Source organism: Phyllostomus hastatus, unplaced genomic scaffold, assembly GCF_019186645.2.
Source record: "Phyllostomus hastatus isolate PE091 unplaced genomic scaffold, TTU_PhHast_1.1 phas_contig_40, whole genome shotgun sequence".
In the NCBI taxonomy this organism is placed as follows: Eukaryota; Metazoa; Chordata; class Mammalia; order Chiroptera; family Phyllostomidae; genus Phyllostomus; species Phyllostomus hastatus.
Genome location: NW_025333872.1, coordinates 39,105,328 through 39,125,863, shown reverse-complemented (window position 1 = coordinate 39,125,863; position 20,536 = coordinate 39,105,328). Strand labels below are relative to the sequence as shown.

At 37.7% G+C, this 20,536-nt stretch overlaps 1 protein-coding gene across 4 annotated transcripts in view; it reads left to right on the top strand.

Moving 5' to 3' along the window:
* The first annotated feature begins 7,492 nt into the window (after nucleotides 1-7,492).
* Nucleotides 7,493-20,536, top strand: part of SNX14 (sorting nexin 14) — an 88,788-nt gene continuing 75,744 nt past the window's right edge. For all 4 annotated transcript variants that reach the window (XM_045842796.1, XM_045842794.1, XM_045842795.1 and 1 more), the window contains exon 1: nucleotides 7,493-7,768. In XM_045842796.1, the coding sequence (XP_045698752.1) occupies nucleotides 7,629-7,768 (140 nt within the window). In that variant the 5' untranslated portion in view covers nucleotides 7,493-7,628. The remainder of the gene's footprint in view (nucleotides 7,769-20,536) is intronic.

The following is a 20,536-nucleotide window of genomic DNA, read 5'->3' as shown; positions in this document are numbered from 1 at the left end:
AGTGCTGGCCTGTTTACCAGAAGGTGACCGGTTCAGTTCCCAGACTGGGCACATACCTGGGTTGCAAGCCAGATCCCCAGTTTGCATGCGAAGGGCCAACTGATCAATGTATCTCACGCACATCGATGTTTCTCTCTCTCTTCTTCCCTTGCCCTCTCTCTAAGAATAAGTAAAATCTTTAAAAAAGAAATAAGTAAAAAGCTTTAACTTCTCGCCCTGGCTAGTGTGGCTCAGTTGTTTGGAGCATCGTCCCATAGCCAAACCAAAAGGTTGTGGGCGGGTTTGATTTCCAGTCAGTACACGTGTGTGGGTTGCAGGTTCAACTCCCTGGTCCTAGTGTGTGCAGTTTTGGTCTGGGTCTGTACAACGGGCAACCAATCGATGCTTTTCTCTCATCCATGTTTCTTTCTCTGTCTCCATTCCCATGTCTCTATGATCTCAGTTGAGGATTAAAAAAAAAAGCCTTCTGTAAGTTACACTGAATCACTCTTATCTGAAAAGTTTTCATGGCACTCTGCTGGTTCTTTAATCTTTTCTGATTATCCTGTTCTTGTCTAGCCTTGTTTCCCTTTTTTTTCCCCTCTAGACTTGTCTCCTTGATCTCAACTACATTCACAGCTTCACAGCATATCTGTGTGGACTCCTGTTTAATGTCAGGGCTTGATTGATCTCTGTGTTATGTGCAGGTCTGCATTTCAGCTGTTTGTGTACATGTTAGAGTGCTCTTCTCTGTCAGGGATTATGTCCTGTGAATTTCTCTTACAACATCCAGCTAGCTAAATTTGATCATTTTTATGTTACTAAGTAAGCCTGAAATATCTTCTTTATCCAAGTCGTCTTACCCTATCCTTCAGGAAGTTTAGGTCTGCATGAACATCACATTCACAAATCTCTTAGATCACAGGTGGAAAACACAATGCCTGCGGGCCCAATTTGGCCCTCCACCTTGTTTTTGCCTGCCCAACACCTTGTTTCTACCCGGCGGCAGTGATCAACTCCTTGCCCCTAGTTAAGGAGTAGTTAGGTTTGTACAGTCCTAAAATTACATTCGGCCCTTTGAAGGCAACCACGAGGCTGATGGGGCCTCCAGTAAAATAAGTTTGATACCCTTCTCTTAGGTGGTTCCTAAAGACCAAATTTCCGAGTGGCATGTTTAATTCTAGTCACTCTCCTCCATGTATATAGTATACAATAGCAGTGTCCAATAGAAATGAAATGCAAGCTACATATGTAATTAAAAATTTTATAATTTAGCCCCAGCTTATCTTTTAGCCTAACCTTCCATTGATAATTGCTATGAAGACACTGCTTGCCTTGTCTTTGGCTCACTTTGTGCTTGGGTGAGTTCTACCCCACCCTAATCCAACCACTCGGACAAAAATCCTCTTCAGCCAAAATAGTCACATTTCCTTGCTATTTAAGTGAAAACCCAAAATTTATCAAGCTGATTAAGATAACTAGGAGCAAAACTGATGGTTTTAAAGCATCTGGCAACACTTTAAAATCTGATATTTCTGTGTTTGTAACTGCAAGAAGAATCTTCGGAATCATTTCAAACATATTTATTACTGTTACTACCCTTCAAATTCATTTTCTGCCAACGGTGTATGTGGTAATTACAATTTCCTATCCTCCTGTGATCAATTTCATATGCTGCTTTACACAATTTGGAAGAAAGCTATGTAACTGGCTGAGGCTGAATATGTAAATAGGCTAAACCAATTTAAGAATAATATTGTGTTATGAACATTTGAAAACTCAGTACATGAAAAGAACTATTTACATAGAGATATTTGTTGGTTTCTTCACTCTGAAACCCTACAAAAATTGATACAATCCTGCCATCAGTGTATCTGTGAGCATTCTTGCAGATTTCTTCTTAGCCTCAAGAAATAAAAAGCAGAAGGGAACTAATTACTTTTTTTAAAACACCCTGAAAATACAAGTGATAGAACTGTCTGAGCAGCTGACATAGAGTTCTTAATTATATTGAATAAAGATATATATTGAACTGTTTCACAAAATAGCATAACTTCTGAAAATTATAGACTAATGCTCAAATTCAGATTTTTAAAATGTTATATTCATTGAGCTAAAATCCCTAAATTTAAATGGTAACCATCTTTCAATATATAGAAGAAATTTTCCAGTAAATGTTTTTCAATAAAAATTGCCAAAATTTTTTTAAGATTTCTCCTTGGATATACTATATTGAGTTTATTATAGCTGAACCCTTTTACCAAAATAGGAAAAGTTACTATTTAGTGAATATAAAATTTTATTTTAGTTATTTGGTAGTGACACTACTAGAATTGGAATTAAAGTACCATTATTAGTGATTTTAATAATTCTGAACCAAGCTTAGTTGCATGGTGGTTTATATGTACCATGTCAAAGTGCTTTCATTTTTATATTTTAGAATATAGCCTACTGAGAGATAAGAGGAAGGATTGCAAAGTCTTTCCAAAATATTTTCCGAAGTTACTGAAGTCAGGTGAAAGCTATACTTAAGCATCTGGATATAGTTAACATTTTTCTTTTTATGAAAGAAAGCCATTTTGTCTTTAACAAGAAATAAAGTAGAATGTTTTACTTAAAAGTTATTAAAAGAAGATTAAAAAAACATTGACCATCTTATACAAGATAATGGTGGTGTTAAGATTGTGCCTTTCTAATCTTGAATACTTATCAACAGGCAGTTGGGTATATTTTCAGTTTCTAATCAGTTACTAAATAATTTACATTTTTTGAATTTATGACCAACTACCTATTAACATGAAAGTGATGTTCAAGAGGATGGTTATTCCATCCTATTTTAGAAACAAAATGACAAACATTAAATGCTTAAACGCTTGGTGCTAAGAAGAGACTACCCAGAATTGCATGGTCAAAACAGCTTTTACCCAGAGAGTGAGTATTTGAGCTACTGGTTGTATAAGATTGTAGTTCTTCAGATATTCCCATTTGAGGTTTTACTTCATTGCCACAAAAGGGAGAGAGGCATTAAATATGACAGTAATAACTATACTTTAAACATCTCAAACTCCTATTCATAAAAATCCCTAATGCCTTGAATAACATACTCTCTTCATATTAATGAGTTCCTATTTTGGAAAGCCAGGAAAGGAATATTTCTTGAAGTAAAGAAGGCAGTTCAGTGGTTCCTAAAGGAAAACAGGCACTATTTCCAGAGGTTGATACACAGGGACAGGTTGTAGGAGAAGAAGGTGTTATGAAATATAAAATTAAGACTGCAGAAATACCACCACAAAAGCTAAAACAGGAACCTCGATGCTTTGAGACGGGAGAAAACCAGGTTTGGAAATGCCAATCCTGTGACAGGAGACAGAGAATGCCCCCAAAATTATAGGAGGCATCTGTGAGAAGAAAGGACTGAAATGGCTTCTAGGGGTAGCTTGTATGTATTCATTTATCCTTTTCCTGGCACTTTTAGGCCATACACATAATGGCCCTCAACAAACTGGTTTATATTCAGGGTCATCAGAGATAAGTAGGCCTAATTACTGGTATTCAGGTATTCAACACCACCTTTTCATATTGCATCACCAATATAAAAAGCAATTTGTATAATTTGGTGGGGTAGGATTTAATTATGAAAAAGCATTTTATATAGTTAACATTGCCTAGTGCTGCATAACTTCCAAAAATTAAGTGAAAGCAGAGATAAATCCTGGTCTTTTATTGCCTTCCCAGAGGCCTCTCCAGATCCTTATTAGTTGAAAGTTTCCCTGTGACATCACCTGTCATTTTAAAAAAATCCTCTTAGTCCTTAAATATAAATATGCCCTGTATTATATTTTTCACGAGTGACAATATTTCCTTCACTATATTGTAAGCCTTTGGAGGTCAGAAAAAATGCATCTAAATCATTGTATGCCACATCTAGTACAGTGCCTTACACTTACATGCTAATTCAATAAATACTCATTAAAATAATGGAGATACTAATGTAGTGGGACGTTTGTGAGCCCTTTAGGTGAATGCATTATCAACTATGTTTTACTTTTTATTTGAAAATGTACTCTTAGCACACATAATTGTGGCATTTATGGAAAACTTACATATTTAATTGTACTGACTCTCCATAGCTAACATTAGTGGAACCAGTACTGTCCAGTAGGTATATAGTGAAAGCCACAGATGTAATTTAAAATTTTCTAGCCCTGACTGGTATGGCTTAGTTGGTTGGGTGGTGTTCTGCAAAGCGAAGGGTTCCTGATTTGATTCCCAGTCAGGGCGTATGCCTGGGTTGTGGGCTGGGTCCCTGGTTGGGGTGCGTGCACGAGGCAACTGATCAATGTTTCTCGCTAACATTGATGTTTCTCTCCCTGTCTTCCTTCCTTCTCCAAAAATAAATTAAAATATCTAACATTTTTTAGTTGGAACATTACAGAAGAAACACAGGTTAATTTATCTTTCACCACATTAGTTCCAAAATATCTTTAACCTGTTATCAAGTTTTAAAATTTGAGAGATGTGGCCTTGGCCAGGTAGCTCTGTTAGAACATCATACCAATACACTGAGGTTGCAGGTTCAATCCTTGGTCAGGACACACAAGAAACCAGAGAATGCATAAATATGTGGAACAACAAACTGATGTTTCTGTCTCCCTCTCTCTAAAATCAATTAAAAAATCTTTTTTAGTCATTAAAAAATCTTTTTTAGACATTAAAAAAATCTGGTGTGTATTTTACACTTACAGTACGTATGTATTGAAACTAGCCACATTTCAAATGCTGAATAACCAGACAATGGCTATTAGCTATTGCATTGGACAGAGCAGGTGTAGAACTTAAGGGCAGACAATAAAGCTCTTTGGGTCTTAGTTTCCTGTAAGGTAACTTACAGCTTTGACTTCGTGTTGTCATTTTAGATCCAAATAAAGCTAATTGGTTTGCCTGTTTTTTTGTCGTGTTCATAAATCCATAAAATAAGAAACCTTTTTGTATTAAGCATTGGATAAAGACATTTTAATAGGCACTTTCTATCCAATATAATCTCTAAAATTTATGAAGAAGAGATTTCTGTTTTAGAGTTGAGGATATAGGAATTGAGATAGATCAAGTTAACCTTGCTCAATGAAGTGTTCTGGTAGAAGGTGGAGTTGGTTTTAGAAACAGGATTGATTGTGGATATCCCATATCCCTACTAGAAGTTCAGAACTTTTAATAAAAGATTAGAAAAAAATTTCAATCCTGTGTGTGAGTGTTAAAGTGGATACTAGATTATAAGGTTAAAGAGAAAACATTTAGAAACTAATATGAAGTAATAGTATTCAATATACACTGTAATTGAAAAAAATACTAATAACTTTCTGAATGAAATAAAGTTTTGTTTCATTAAATGATGTCTGTATCAAGAAGAAAATTCATTTTTCTTGGTGTAAGTGTAGATTTCAAAGATTTATGACAAATTGTTTTCATTTTTTACTTTCCTGAACATAAAAATAATATAAAGGTTTAAATTGCCTATTGTCTAGGCAATTTATTAGTTTATTCTAATTGCCTCTGCTAAGAAAACTATGGAAAAGAAGTCTTAGTTGATTGTTGTAAAAATGTTTAATTTGAAAAGAACAGAACATTGGGTCTTTTAAGTGTTTTGGCTGTCAGTGAAAAGTTGAACAGTAATTTCAGAACAGGTCCTTAAGGAAGCAAAATTTTTAAGCGGAAAAAAGACTGGCAATGTAACTTCCTGGAAAAGTTTAATAAAATAACTTAAAGTACTCAAGTCCGTAGTAGACACTTGATACATGTAGATTAATTTAACATACACCTTTTATTTGTACTTAAGCATAGCCCTAGAATGTTCATATAAACAAGGTTTTATAGATAAAATACACTAAAAAGGCTCCAAAAGTGAAATTTATAGATGTTTAATTACTTATATATCTCAGAACTAAAAATAGCATTAAGCTTCCCAGTGATGTTACACAGTAGTATTGTAAATGGTTTAATCAGAAATTGTAGCCCCAGCTGGTGTGGCTCAGTGGCTTGAGTGCCAGTCTGTGAACCAAAGTGTCGCAGGTTCGATTCCCAGTCTAGGGCACATGCCTGGATTGCAGGCCAGGTCCTCAGTAGGACGTACGCAAGGGGCAATCACACACTGATGTTTCCCTCCCTCTCTTTCTCCCTTCCCCTCTCTAAAAAATAAATCTTAAAAAAAATTGTACAACATGAGTGTATTTGTGATGTTAACGCCTAATGATAAGGATCAGTGAAGTGGACACTTTGATATACTGTTGTGGACCATTCTAGGAAGGAATTTGACAGAATGTATCATGTTTTTACTTTTAGATCCAGCAATTGTATAGATGTTGATCCTAAGGAAATTATTATAAATGTGTATAGATTTGAGGTCAAGGGTGATAATTATATTAAAGAAAGTAAATGATTAGCATTAACAGAATAGTGGTACATTCTAATGGAAAATGCATCGTTAAAGTTGGTCCAATGTATTCGGAATAATAACATGGGAAAGTATTAATGAAACTGTACATACACTACTTTTTTTTTTAAATCATTTCTGAGCACATCTGTCTCCGCTCTTGGGGCGCGTAAGGTCTTGAGGAGAAATGACAGGCAACATGAGCACACCAGCTCAGGGGTTAGAACGGCTTCAAATCCCGGTTTTGCTAACTGTATGATTTCTGAGCAAGTTCCTCTCCGTCTAAGTAATCTAGCTGTAAAATAGGAGAAACCAGAGTTTGTGTTGTACAGCCCGAGGTGAATGTGTGACAGGTGGCTTATGGCGCCGCCCAAATTTTACTTATGGTAAGGTTTTCCTGTATCTCTCAGAGTAGCAATAGGCACACTAACTAGCAATTTAGTAAAGCGAAAGCCCCACAAGACTACAAGAGGGCTTTAACCTAACGTGTATACCCCCTCACGCAAACACTTGGATTTTGGTTAGGCCCTAGGGGTTGTCAGGGACTGAGCTCCACCTCGTCCTAGAGCGCGCAAACGACGCGCTCTCGCAAGTGTTGCGGCCCAGTGGGTTTGACTTGAACGTAATCTAGAGTCGTATTACTCACCCAGGGCCCGCGCAAAACTAGTACTCAGAGGCGTCCCTCCCTTCTCCCCCTTGGGGCAGGACCCCACGTTCCGTCCCTCCGAGGGTTCGCGTCACAGATACTACAGTCCCCAGCAGCTCCTTAAACTCGGGTGCCATGCAGGCAGGGCCTGGCAGCTGCGGGGGTGGGGGACTATAGTTTCTGCTGTGTGTTCAGACACAAATCGCTCTCTTCACAATACAGGAGGTTACTGGGTGCTGCAGTTTTACCCCCGATTTCCGAGAAAGGTGTCTTGCCAGAGCCGCAGGATCCTTCTAGGGGACGGCGCGCAGCTCCCGCCTGGAGAGCGGAGAGGCTAGACGCTAGGGGGAGCTCCTGCGGCGTGACGACCTCCGGCTCTTCCAGTGGCCATCCGCCCAGCCGGGGGCTGCGCACGCGCGATGGGGGCCTTGGGCGGGGCTTTGGGCGTCTGCAGTCGCCCGACAGTCCGCCACTCGGCGGCTCTGTGAGTCGGCAGTGTCGGAAACCCCGGAGGTTAATGGGGGTCGCCTCGACCTCAGCCTCAGTCTACAGCACAGCTTCATAGCCACGCCAGAAATGGTCCCCTGGGTGCGGACGACGGGGGAGAAACTGAAGCAGCGGCTGCGGCTGGACCTGGGACGCGAGATCTGTCGCCAGTACCCGCTGTTCTGCTTCCTGCTGCTCTGCCTCAGTGCCGCCTCACTGCTCCTGAACAGGTAACGCCGCAATGCAGAGCCAGCCGGGCGGCTGGCGGCTGCTCTCCGGAACCGGGGCCGCAGGCCCATATGGCTTGCCTTTGTGGATGCCAACCTGGGCTGCGTAGCTGAGAGGTCTTGGAGCCGGCCGCGAGGCCTCTGGGGAGAGCGGTCTCAGGGAGCCCGACCCGGGGTAGGGGCCCCGGAAGTGCAGGCGCTGGTTGGGTTCAAGTGTCCCCTTTCCTCAAGCCTAGTGTCCTAAGCTAGCTGTCCTCGATTCTTACCTTTTTACCCAGATGTTTTTCAGAGGGGTGCAATTTGTGTGTCCAGCCCAATTCGAGACCGCACCGGGGCGCGCCAGTCAGCTGACAGCGTAGGGTTCAAGGTCCGGTTGTAGCCGCAGTTTAGGCAGACTCCCCTGGCTCTCACCGTGTGCACACGGATACGTACAATCTCATAGCTTAAGCTGTCCCTCAGTGTTGTTGGTTAAACGTGTGGTTACAAAGATTTGTTGAACCTAAGTTAGAAAGCAAATTGGTACCTGCCTCAACATCTCTAGAATATTCCTAAAGAGAAGACCGAGAGTTAAAATTGGTAACTTCAGTTGACGTTTTGAAATTGGAAGGTTCTGCCCCTGAAATAAACTTGTAGATTTCTGTCATTTTTTACTATTCATAGAAAAGGTAGCTATGGAATAGGCAGTGGAGAAGAACTATTCCTTTAGAATTATTTCCAAATTTGCTTTTAGTGGAAAGAAGTGTGAGACAGTTGTCAGCAACAGCATCTGCGTGATGTTTTGTCTTTTTTGAACATGCAATCGACCTTACTCTTTTATTTTTATTGAATTTATTGGGGTGACATTGGTTAATAAAACTATATAGGTACAATTCTATAATATATCATCTGTATATCATATCGCGTGTTCATCACCTCAAGTCAAGTCTCCTTTCATCCCAGTTTATCCCCCTTTACCCTCCTCTACCTTAGCGTTTGTTTTTTTTTCTTTGTTTTTGCTTAATCCTTTCATCTTTTCACCCACCTATCACCCCAACCCACCTCCCCTCTGAAAGCTGTCAGTCTGTTTTCTGTTTCTATATATTTTGTTTATTTTGTTAATTAGATTCCACATATAAGTGAAATCATGCGGTACTTTTCTCTGACTGGCCTATTTCACATACCAAAACTCTCCAGGTTCATCCATGCTGTTGCAAAGGGTAAGATTTCCCATCCTGTTTTTAATGGCTTTGTAGTATTCCACTGTATATACTACTCATATGGTACTCAATGTACCACAGCTTTTTTATCCACTCATCTACTCATGGATACTTGGGCTGCTTCCAAATCTTGGCATTTGTAAATAAAGCTGCAATGAATATAGAGGTGCTTATGTTATTTTAAATTAGTGTTTCAGATTTCTTTGGATATATTCTGAGAAGTGGAATTGTTGGGTCATAAAGCAATTCCATTTTTATTTTTTTGAGGTATCTCCCTACTACTTTCCACAGTGGCTGCACCAGTCTGCATTCCCATCAGCAGTGCAAAAGGCAACCTTACTCTTTATCTTGAGGTAGTTGGTCCCCAAGAATAGGAATAGGAGTGAAACCACAGGGAATTCAGTAACTTAATTTAACTCTAAATTTTTCTTGTGACTGTTGATGCTTTGCTTTCTTATTAGTTGATTCTGGATTTGTATAATATTAGGTTTAAATAGCAATTGATATTTTACTGGAATATGTGCTTTGATTGTGATAGTAAGATGTCTGTAGGAGTACTGAAGAAGTAGAATCCTTAAGAGAGTACAATCTAATTATTACTTACTTGCTTTTTGTCCTCTGGAAGGTATTCCAAGCTGGACTAACAGGTTTAATATGAAAGACATGTAACTTTATATGACTATCAAGTTTTGTCCAGAGGTTCTTACTTTTATCCTTTGAGAGTTAGGTGATTTTAGGTCATCAAGGTAGGACAACCATGTAGGAGCATATTGAACCAGATTTCTGACTTGCCTCCTTAAACATAGTTTTGATGTTGTTAAGAAGTCCTAGAATACTATATAATTTGTATACCATTTCATTTGTACACTGTATCTTTATTTGTATTATACAAAGAAAGAAGGAAATAATACTTGACTGTTATCACCAAGTGGTTGAGTTTATGACTGAAATTGCTTTTGCATAATTTTTTTGTATTTTTTATTTGCTGTTGTAATTAGCAAGAATGATCTTAAGCATTAGTCTTTTTAAAATTTATTTTAATTTATTTTTTATTTTTAAAATATATTTTATTGATTATGCTATTATAGTTGTCCATTGTCCATCCTTCACTCCCCTCTGCCCTGCACACCTCCTCCCACCCAACATTCCCTGCCCCCCTTTAATTCATGTCTATGGGTCATACATAGAAGTTCTTTGGCTTCTACATTTCCTGTACTATTCTTACCCTCCCCTTGTCTATTTTCTAACTACCATTTATGCTACTTATTCTCTGTACCTTCCCCCCTCTCTCCCCCTCCCACTCCCTTGTTGATAACCCTCCATGTTATCTCTATTTCTGTGGTTCTGTTCCTATTCTAGTTGTTTGCTTAGTTTGCTTTTGTTTTTGTTTTAGGTGTGGTTGTTAATAACTGTGAGTTGGCTGTCATATTACTGTTCATATTTTTGTGTCTTCTTTTTCTTAGATAAATCTCTTTAACATTTCATATAATAAAGGCTTGATGATGATAAACTCCTTTAACTTGACCTATCTGAGAAACACTTTGTCTGCCCTTCCATTCTAAATGATAGCTTTGCTGGATAGAGTCATCTTGGATGTAGGTCCTTGCCTTTCATGACTTGGAATACTTCTTTCCAGCCCCTTCTTGCCTGCAAGATTTCTTTTGAGAAATCAGCTGACAGTCTGATGGGAACTCCTTTGTAGGTGACTGTCTCCTTTTCTCTTGCTGCTTCTAAGATTCTCTCCTTATTTTTAATCTTGGGTAATGTAATTATGATGTGCTTTGGTGTCTTCTTTCTTGGGTCCATCTTCTTTGGGGTTCTCTGAGCTTCCTGGACTTCCTGGAAGTCTATTTCCTTTGCCAGATTGGGGAAGTTCTCTTTCATTATTCAAATAAGTTTTCAGTTTGTTGCTCTTCCTCTTCTCCTTCTGGTACCCCTATAATTCGGATATTGGAACGTTTAAAGGTGTCCTGGAGGTTCCTAAGCCTCTCTTTGTTTTTTTGAATTCTTGTTTCTTTATTCTTTTCTGATTGGATGTTTCTTTCTTTCTTCTGGTCCACACCGTTGATTTGATTCCTGGTTTCCTTCCCATCACTATTGGTTCCCTGTACATTTTCCTTTATTTCACTTATCATAGCCTTCATTTTTTCATCTAATTTGTGACCAAATTCAACCAATCCTGTGAGCATCCTGATTACCCGTGTTTTGGACTGTGCAGCTGATAGGTTGGCTATTTCTTTGTTGCTTATCGTAGTTTTTTTGAAGCTTTGATCTGTTCTTTCATTTGGGCCTTTTTTTTTTTTGTCTCCATGTACCTGTTACTAGTAAGGGGTGGAGCCTTAGGTGTTCACCAAGGCAAGGCAACCCACGTCACTGGGTTGACTGGGTTGTGATGCTGTATGTGGAGAAGGGGTCTGAGAGGGAGCAAAGGCACTTGCTCTGCTTTCTGCCGTATTTCAGTCACTTCCCCCACTACCCACAAGCAAAGTGGGCCCTTCTGGTGCTGATTCCTGGGTGTGTGGGCTTGTGTATGTTCTAAGACCCTGTGGGTCTCTTCAACAAACTCTCCTGTGAGGCTGGAAGTTTCTCCCACTGCCATCTCAACCCCCACAGGTGTTTTCAATTAGTGGTTTGAGGCTTTATTTCCCTGGTGCTGGAGCCCTGGGTTGCGAGGTCTGTTTCGCTCCCCAGCTGTTCCTCCTGATTTATCTGCAATATGAATGTGGAATCATCCGCTCCACCAGGTGCCGCCTAACCATGTCTCATGCCAGTTGCAACCTTGTCCACCCTGGTCCTCCATCTGCCGCCTTGTTGTGAGTCCTCTCTGCCCAGCTGCCCATCTCCGCCCCTTCTACCGGTATGAACGAATGTGTCTTCTTTAACTCCTTGGTTGTCGGACTTTCATACAGTTCGATTTTCTGTCAGTTCTGGTTATTTTTTGTTTTTAAATTGTTGTCCCTCTTTTGGTTGTGTGAGGAGGCACAGTGTGTCTACCTACACCTCCATCTTGGCTGGAAGTTCCATTAGTCTTTTTTTTTAAAGAAAATTTTATTTATTAATTTTTAGAGAGGGGGAAGGGAGGGAGAAAGAGAGGGAGCAAAGGGAAACATTGATGTACTAGAGATACACCCCCAACTGGGGACCTGGCTCACAACCCTGGCATGTGCCCTGGCAGTGAATCGAACTGGCAACCTTTCAGTTTGCAGAAAAGGCTGGCTCTCAGTTCACTGAGCCACACCAGCCAGGGCATGTTAGTCATGAAAAAAGAATGGTTAGAATCTTTTTTTCCAAGAAAAACTTTTTGGAAGGTGTAGAAACGTGTGTGCATATAGTGTACTTTTCGTTGTACTGTTTGATTTTCTTTAAAATACATGTCTATTCCCATGTATGTACAAACACTTATGCTTAGACTATCTCTGGAATATTGTTATACAAGGAAACATGCCCCTTCTGAGAGTGGGAGAGTGCTAGGTACATCTGTTCAGAAATTTAAAAATATATTTAACACATAAAAAACATTTGGGGCATAATGATGGAAATAGAAGAAATGGGAAGATAAGCCCAATATCTATTTTCAGTAAATGATTTTTTTAAAAGATCATTTATTTATTTTTAGAGAGGGGAAGGGACAGAGAAAGAGAGGGTAAGAAACATCAATCAATGCGTGACTGCTCTCGCATGCCCTGTGGTCCGCAACCCAGGCATGTGCCCTAGACTGAGAATTGGACCTGTGACCCTTTGGTTTACAGGCTGGCACTTAATCCACTGAGGCACAACAGCCAGGGCAATAAATGATTTTTTAATTGAAAGTTACTGAATGTTTATTGAAAGGAGGACTGATTTATACTCCTCATCTTTTTTTTTTTAAGATTTTATTTATTCTTAGAGGGGAAGGCAGGGAAAAAGAGGGAGAGAAACATCAGTGTGTGAGAGAGACATCAATTGGGTTGCCTCTTGCATGAGCACCCTGACTGGGGACCATGTCCACAACCTAGGCATGTGCCTTCTACATTGCGGGACAGTGCCCAACTGAGCTACACTGGTCAGGGCATACTGCTCACTCTTGAGCCATGCACAAAAGAAGACATGTTCATTTTGAGACATCCTGTAGGCAAAAGGTCACAAATGCCTAATAATACACATGGCAAATATAGCACTTAGGTAGATGGTCCTGTTTGTAGACCACTTGTATTAATCTTTCCATTACAACTGTTTCATCATCAATTAGTGATTTCTACACAGGCATTTTACCACTTCATTTTTAGAAATAACTTTAAATTTTCACTTTTAAATCTCCACTGGTTAGTATGAAGAGTTGAAGCTTTCCTTGTGTATAGTTACATTTATGGTAGTTTTTGAAATTTTTTCTCTTATAGTTTTGAAACTATGTAAGATCTTCCAAGGTGTTACTTAGCATATGCATTTTTCTTTCAATATGAATTAAGATTATGAATTTTATCCATGGTAAGATAAATGGATATAACCTTCAGACCATTGTAAGTGATTTGTTGGAAAAGTAGAGTAACATACTTTATATATTTCAAGTTATTTGTGATCTCACCTTTATAGTATTATTAGGACAAATTAGGAACATAGTTACAATTATATACATTTGCCACAGTTTTGAGTATTTGAATGTTAGAATAAGGAATGTTTTAAGTTAATTCTAATAAGAATGGTAATAGTAATAATAGCTAACACTTTGCAAGTGCTTTGTTTGGCTCAGGCGTTGTGTTGAGTTTTCATTTATTAATGAGGCAATTTATTGTTGTGGTTGAAAGTTTTAAATATGAAGCTTGACTGTAAGATTTTAATTCTGACTCCTCCATTTATCAGTTATATGACTTTGGATAAGTAATCTAGCTTTCGTCTGTCACAGTCTCCTCACCTCTTAAATGGGGATAATACTAGTACCTACATTATATGGTTATTTTGATGATTAAATGGATTATTACATGGAAAGTGCTTAAAATGGTGCTCAATACTTAGAACGTGCTCTTATTAAGTGTTAGCATTTACTTTTGGCTCATATATTCTTCAAATACTGTAAGATAGGTATGCTATTGTTAGCCTCAGTTTTTTTGACATATAACTTACAGAAAGATGTCTAACACATAATTGACTAATTCTTAGAATTTTTAAATATGACTGCCTATGTAACCATCACCCACATCAAGCCAGACAATTATTTCTAGCACCTCTGTAGGCTCCCTTGTTAATAGCCTCCTCAATCACTGTATATCACTTTGGCTTGTTTTTGAATTTCATGTAAATGAAATCATATGGTCTTCTTTTTTTTTTAAAGATTTTATTTATTTATTTTTAGAGAGGGAAGGGAGAGAGAGAGAGAGAGAGAGAGAGAGAGAGATCAATGTGCGGTTGCTGGGGGTCAAGACCTGCAACCCAGGCATGTACCCTGACTGGGAATCGAACTTGCGACACTTTGGTTCACAGCCCACGCTCAATCCACTGAGCTACGCCAGCCAGGGCTCATATGGTCTTGTATCTGGTTTCCTCCTCTCAGCTCTAGAGATTTATCTATATTTATGCATAAATCAGCAGTTTATTCCCTTTTCTTATTTCATAGTATTCCATTGGGAGTATGCCATACTGTGTTTATCCATTCTATTGTAGAAGAGCAGTTAAGTTGTTTGCAGTTTTTTCCTATTATGAATAACACTACTGTAAATATTCTTATTTACATTTCTTTTGATATACATATGTACTTTCTTCTTTTTGGTATATGCCCATGAATAGAAATGCTTCATCATAGTGTATCCATTTGTTTAAGTAGATACTGCAAGGTAGTTTTCCAGAGTGGTTACAACAATTTACACTCCTTCTAATAATGTTTGACAATTCTAAATAATATTGTCTGTAGGTTTAATTAACTATTTTAGTGAGTGTATAGTGGTAGTTCATTCTTATTATACTTTTCAATTATTTGATAGTTATTAGCTCCATTTCACAAATGAGCGAATTGAAGCTTGCAGTTGTAAAATAACTTGCTCAGGCTCATAGATAGTAAGGAGCAGATGGGATTCTAATGCAGGTCATTCTGATTCAGAAGTCTGAGCTTTTAGAAATTATATTACAAAGACATTAAGAATAATATTGATTATTATTAACTTTCTAAGTAACATTGATTCATAAAAATTATGAAGAACTCAGAAAATACAGCAATGTGAAAAATCACTCATAATTTTACATTCGGAGATGACTACTTTTGTTAACATTCTAATCACTTTTACCTTAAATTTATAATATTATGTATATAGCCTTCTGTATATGGTACCTGCTTTTTAACACATTTATTATTTTCTTTATTACTTTTTAAATTGCCACAACTGACTCATGTACACTTAACTTAGTATGTAACAGGCTTTTAGCACTTCTGTAAATTTATTTAGTCATCCTAACAACTCTATGAATTAGGTATTATTATCTTTTTGGCGTGTATTTTTTACCTTTATTTTTTAAAGAATATTTTATGAATTATTACAGATGTCCCATTTTTTCCCCTTTATCAACTGTCTGCCCTGCGCGCCCCTCCAGCATTCTACCCCTACCTTAGTTCATGTCCATGGGTCATACATATAAATTCTTTGGCTTCTCCATTTCCTATACTACTCTTAACCTCCCACTGTCTATTTTGTACCTACCAATCATGCTTCTTAATACCTCTACTTTTCCCCTATTCTCCTCTTTCCGTACCCCACTGATAACCCTCCATGTGATCTACATTTCTGTGATTCTGTTCCTGTTCTAGTTGTTTGCTTAGTTTTTGTTTTTATATTTGTTTTTAGGTTCAGCTGTTGATAGTTGTGAGTTTGTTGTCATTTTACTGTTCATAGTTTTGATCTTTTTCTTAGATAAGTCCCTTTAACATTTCATAATATAATGATCTGGTGATGATGAACTTCTTTAACTTGACCTTATCTGGGAAGCACTTTATTTTCCCTTCCATTCTAAGTGATAGCTTTTCTGGGTAGAATAATATTGGATGTAGGTCATTGCTTTTCATTACTTTGATATTTCTTTCCAGTATGTTTTTTTCTATAAGGTTTCTTTTGAGACATCAGCTGATAGTCTTACGGGAACTCCTTTGTAGGTAACTGTCTCTTTTTCTCTTGCTGCTTTTAAGATTCTCCTTATCTTTGGCAGTTTAATTATGATGTGTCTTGGTGTGTTTCTCTTTGGGATTCTCTGAGCTTCCTGGTCTTCCTGGAAGTCTGTTTCCTTCTCCAGATTGGGGAAGTTTTCCTTCATTATTTATTCAAATAAGTTTTCAATTTCATGCTCTTCCTCTTCTCTCACACCCCTATGATTCAGATGTTGGAACGTTTAAAGTGGTCCTAGATGTTTCTAATCCACTCCTCATTTTTTTTTAATTCTTTCTTCATTCTCTTCTGACTGAATGTTTATTTCTTCCTTTTGTTCCAAGTTGTTGAGTCCTGGTTTCATTGCTTTCACTGTTGTTCTCTGTATATTTTTCTTTCACTTTGTATAGTCTTCACTCTTTCCTTTGTTTTGTGGCCATACTTAATTATTTCTGTGAGCATCCTGATTACCAGTGTTTTGAACTCTGGATCTGATGGGTTGGCTATCGCCTCATCACTCAGTTTTTTTTTTCTGGAGTTTTGATCTGTTCTTTCATTTGAGCCATATGAGCTATTTCTTTATCTGGGCACACCTGTTGTGTTGTAAGGGGTGGAGCCTTAGGTATTCACCAGGGTGAGGCAACCCACTTTGCTGGATTGTGTCGTTGTATGTGGGGGAGGAGTCCAAGAGGGAACAATGCCGCTTGTTCAGCTCTTGCCCCTCTTTCAAGAGACTGGTGATTTCTCCTGCTGCCACAACCCCCATAGGTTTTTACAGCTAGAAGTTCTGAGGCTTGGCTTTACCTTCGATATAGCCCTGGGTGTTGTGGTCTGTCTTGCGTACTAATTGTTCCTCCTGGTTTATCCACATGTGAATGTGGGACTGCCCAGTACCCTAGCTATTGCCTTGCTTGTATGACCTTTCCACGTGGGCTGTCCATCTCCATCCCTCTTACCAGTTTGGATGAATGTTTCTTCTTTAACTCCTTGGTTGTCGGAGTTCCATACAGTTCGATTTTCTGGCAGTTCTGACTGGTTTTTATTTTTATTTTTTAAAATATATTTTATTGATTATGCTATTACTGTTGTCCCATATTTCCCCCCTTTATTCCCTTCTGCCTTGCACCCCCTTCCCACCTGCATTCCTCCCCTTCGTTGATGTTAATGGGTCATATATATAAGTTCTTTTGGTTGTGCGAGGAAGTGAAACATGGACCTACATATGCCTCCATCCTGGCCAGAAATTCTACCTTTATTTTTTCATTTAATTTCATTTAATTTCATTTAATTTCATTTCATTTATTTATTTAAATATATTTTATTGATTATGCTATTATGGTTGTCCTATTTTTTTCTCTTTACTCCCCTCTGCCCTGCACCCCCATTCCTCCACTCGAGTTCATGTCTGTGGGTCATACCTATAAGTTCTTTGGCTTTTCCAGTTCCTATATTATTCTTAACCTCCTCCCCCTGTATGTTTTATACCTACCATTTGTGCTTCTTATTCCTTGTACCTTTTCCCTCATTCATCCCCTCTCTCTCCCCTCTGATAACTCGCCATGTAATCTTTATCTTTGTGATTCTGTTCCTGTTGTAGTTGTTTGCTTAGATTGTTCTTGTGGGTTTTTTTTTTAGGTTCCGTTGTTGATAGTTGTGAGTTTGTCATTTTACTGTTCATATTTTTGATCATCTTCTTTTTCTTAGATAAATCCCCCAACCCTAGCTGTCATCCTGCTCTCTATTTATGAGTCTGTCTCTATTTCCCTTGTTAGTTCAGTTTGTTCATTAGATTCCACATATGACTGAAATCATATGGTATTTGCCTTTCTCTGACTGGCTTATTTTACTTAGCATAATGTTCTCCAGGTCCATCCATATTGTCACAAACAGTAGTTTTCTTTTTTTTTATGGCCAAGTAGTATTCCATTGTGTAAATGTCCCATAGTTGTTTTATCCACTCAGGACCTAGAATAATCTGTTGGTTTTGTTCATTAACAAGTGTAACAGTTGATGCTGGTTGTTGGCTGTGATCTTAGCCTGGCTATATAGGCCAGAACGTGTGCATAAGACCTTTACATGTGGCTTTTTTCCCAATATGGAGCTGGGTTATAAATGTGAGCATTCCAAGAAAGAGAGCCTGGTGGAAGCCATATCCTTTTTTATGACCTAGCTTTGGAAGTTGGGCAGCTTCATTTCTGCTACATTCTATTGGTTAGAAGTGAGTTATTAAGGCTAACCCCTATTGAAGGAGAAGGAAATTAAGTTCCTTCTTTTGATGGGAAGAGTGCAAAGAATTTGTAATCATGTTTAATACTTCCACCAGTTTCATTTATTTTATAAATTAATTTGAGTGGGATTGATCTATTTACTATATTTAATGGTTTCATCTGTTACATAAATCTCTCTCCATACCAGCTCTCTTATATCCTTTTAGTATCTTTTTAATTTAGAAAATTTCATTATGAAAAACTTCATTCATATATAGATTATATATCTAAAATAAAAGTACAATCGTATAATGAAACCTGTAGGTACCTATTACCCAGCCTCAGAAATTATCAGGTCAAAGTCAAATATTCCTGTTCCCCAATTATTTTGAAGCAAATCCCACATGAAATATTTACCTATAAACAGTAAATATTCCTGTATGTATCTCTAGTAGATAAGAATTATTTTTTCTTACATAACCACAATACTGTTTCATATTTAAAAAAACAATTTCTTAACATCATGAAATATCCATTCAGTGTTCATATTTCCCTGAATTTGTTAGAGGTTTTCTCCCCAATATTTTAAGCATACAGGAATGTTGAAATTTACAGTAGATGACTAATTATGTACTGCCTAGATTTTACCATTAACATTTTACTGTTTGCACATGCCTTATCAACTGGCTATGCATTACTCTGTGATGAAACTTATTTATAAACCACTTTTAAAGTTAATTAAATTAAGATCAAAATATGATTTTTAATCAGAAAATTGCCTCCCCTCCCCGCCCATCCCTTTCTATTAAGCCTTTTAATTTGTTTGTTGAAGAAACAGCCATTTATTCTGTAGAGTTTTCCACAGTCTGGCTTTTACTGATTACATTCCTGTAGTGTTTTTGAACATGTTCCTTTCCCTCTGGGTTCTCTGTAAACTAGTATTGGGCAGGCCAAAAAGTGAGTTTAGTTTTTGCTGTAATACAAAAGACACATTTTTAATGTTCACTAATAACTTTATTGATTTGGATATTTTGAGGATGCTAGCTATCTCCTGCTATTGGCTTCTGGTGGGTAAAGGCCAGGGGTGCTGCTAAACATCTTCCAGTGCATAAGACAGCCCCACAGCAAAGAATTATTTGGCCAAAATGTCAATAGTACCGAGGAACTTCACAAACTACTTTTGACATGTTTGGTCAGTTACAGCACCTTCTCTGTACAATGCACAAATCTTTTTTTATGTTTCAGTTGCATTTTTACCTTTCTTGAAATAACAAAGCATAAATGCCAAAGATGTATATCTTCTTCCATCTTTAATATTAAAATGGCTGCACAAAAATTCACTAATTTTGATAACATTTTTAGAGATTTTATTTATTTATTTTTAGAGAGAGGGTGGGAGAAATAGAGGGAGAGAAAACATATGATACATGATGCATGAGAGGAAACGTCCTTGGTTGCCTTTCCCACACCCTCAACTAGCGATCCAGCCTGCAACCCAGGCTTGTGCACTGACTGGGAATTGAACTGGAGACCTTTTGGTTTCCAGGCCAGCACTCAATCTACTGAGCCATATCAGGGAGGGTGATAAATTTTTTAAAAAAATACATGCTGATATGACAGCTTTCATAATACAATCTAACAAAATTGTTTCAAATGAAGGTAAAGACAACTAAGCACTACTAAAGCCATTATACAGAAAAAACTAAACAAACATTTTGGCCAATCCAGTAGTTAGGTTAAGAGGCTTCATTGTTTTGATTTTTTTTCCCTTTAGTCCATGGTGATGTAGATTTAAAGATATTGAATTATTTTAAGAATATGCTTTTCTTATTATTTATTTTATGATATACTGTTAGCTTTAGTTGGTAATATCATATGTATATTTATAAGTGAAAGAGACCTAATGGTTTTCTTTTATTATCTTCATCTGACTTGGTTACTAAAATTATATTTGTCCATTTAAATTAGCAATATTTTCTAATTTTTTTCCCCCAAAAGCAGTCTGTGTAAGATAGGGATTATCTGTTTCATCAAAGTTTGGTAAAACAGTTTGGTCCAGGAGCCTTTTTTTTGCAGCCAGGCCTCTGATTACTGATTTAATTCCTTTAATGATAACCGGTCTATTGAAGTTACCTAGTTCTTCACTTACTACTTAGCATTTTGTCTTTTTAAAAAAAAATTTGTCTAATAGGTTATTTGATTTATGAACATGTAGTTGTCCATAGTCTTACTCTTTGTTTCAATTATTGCTGTGATTACTTTTTCTAT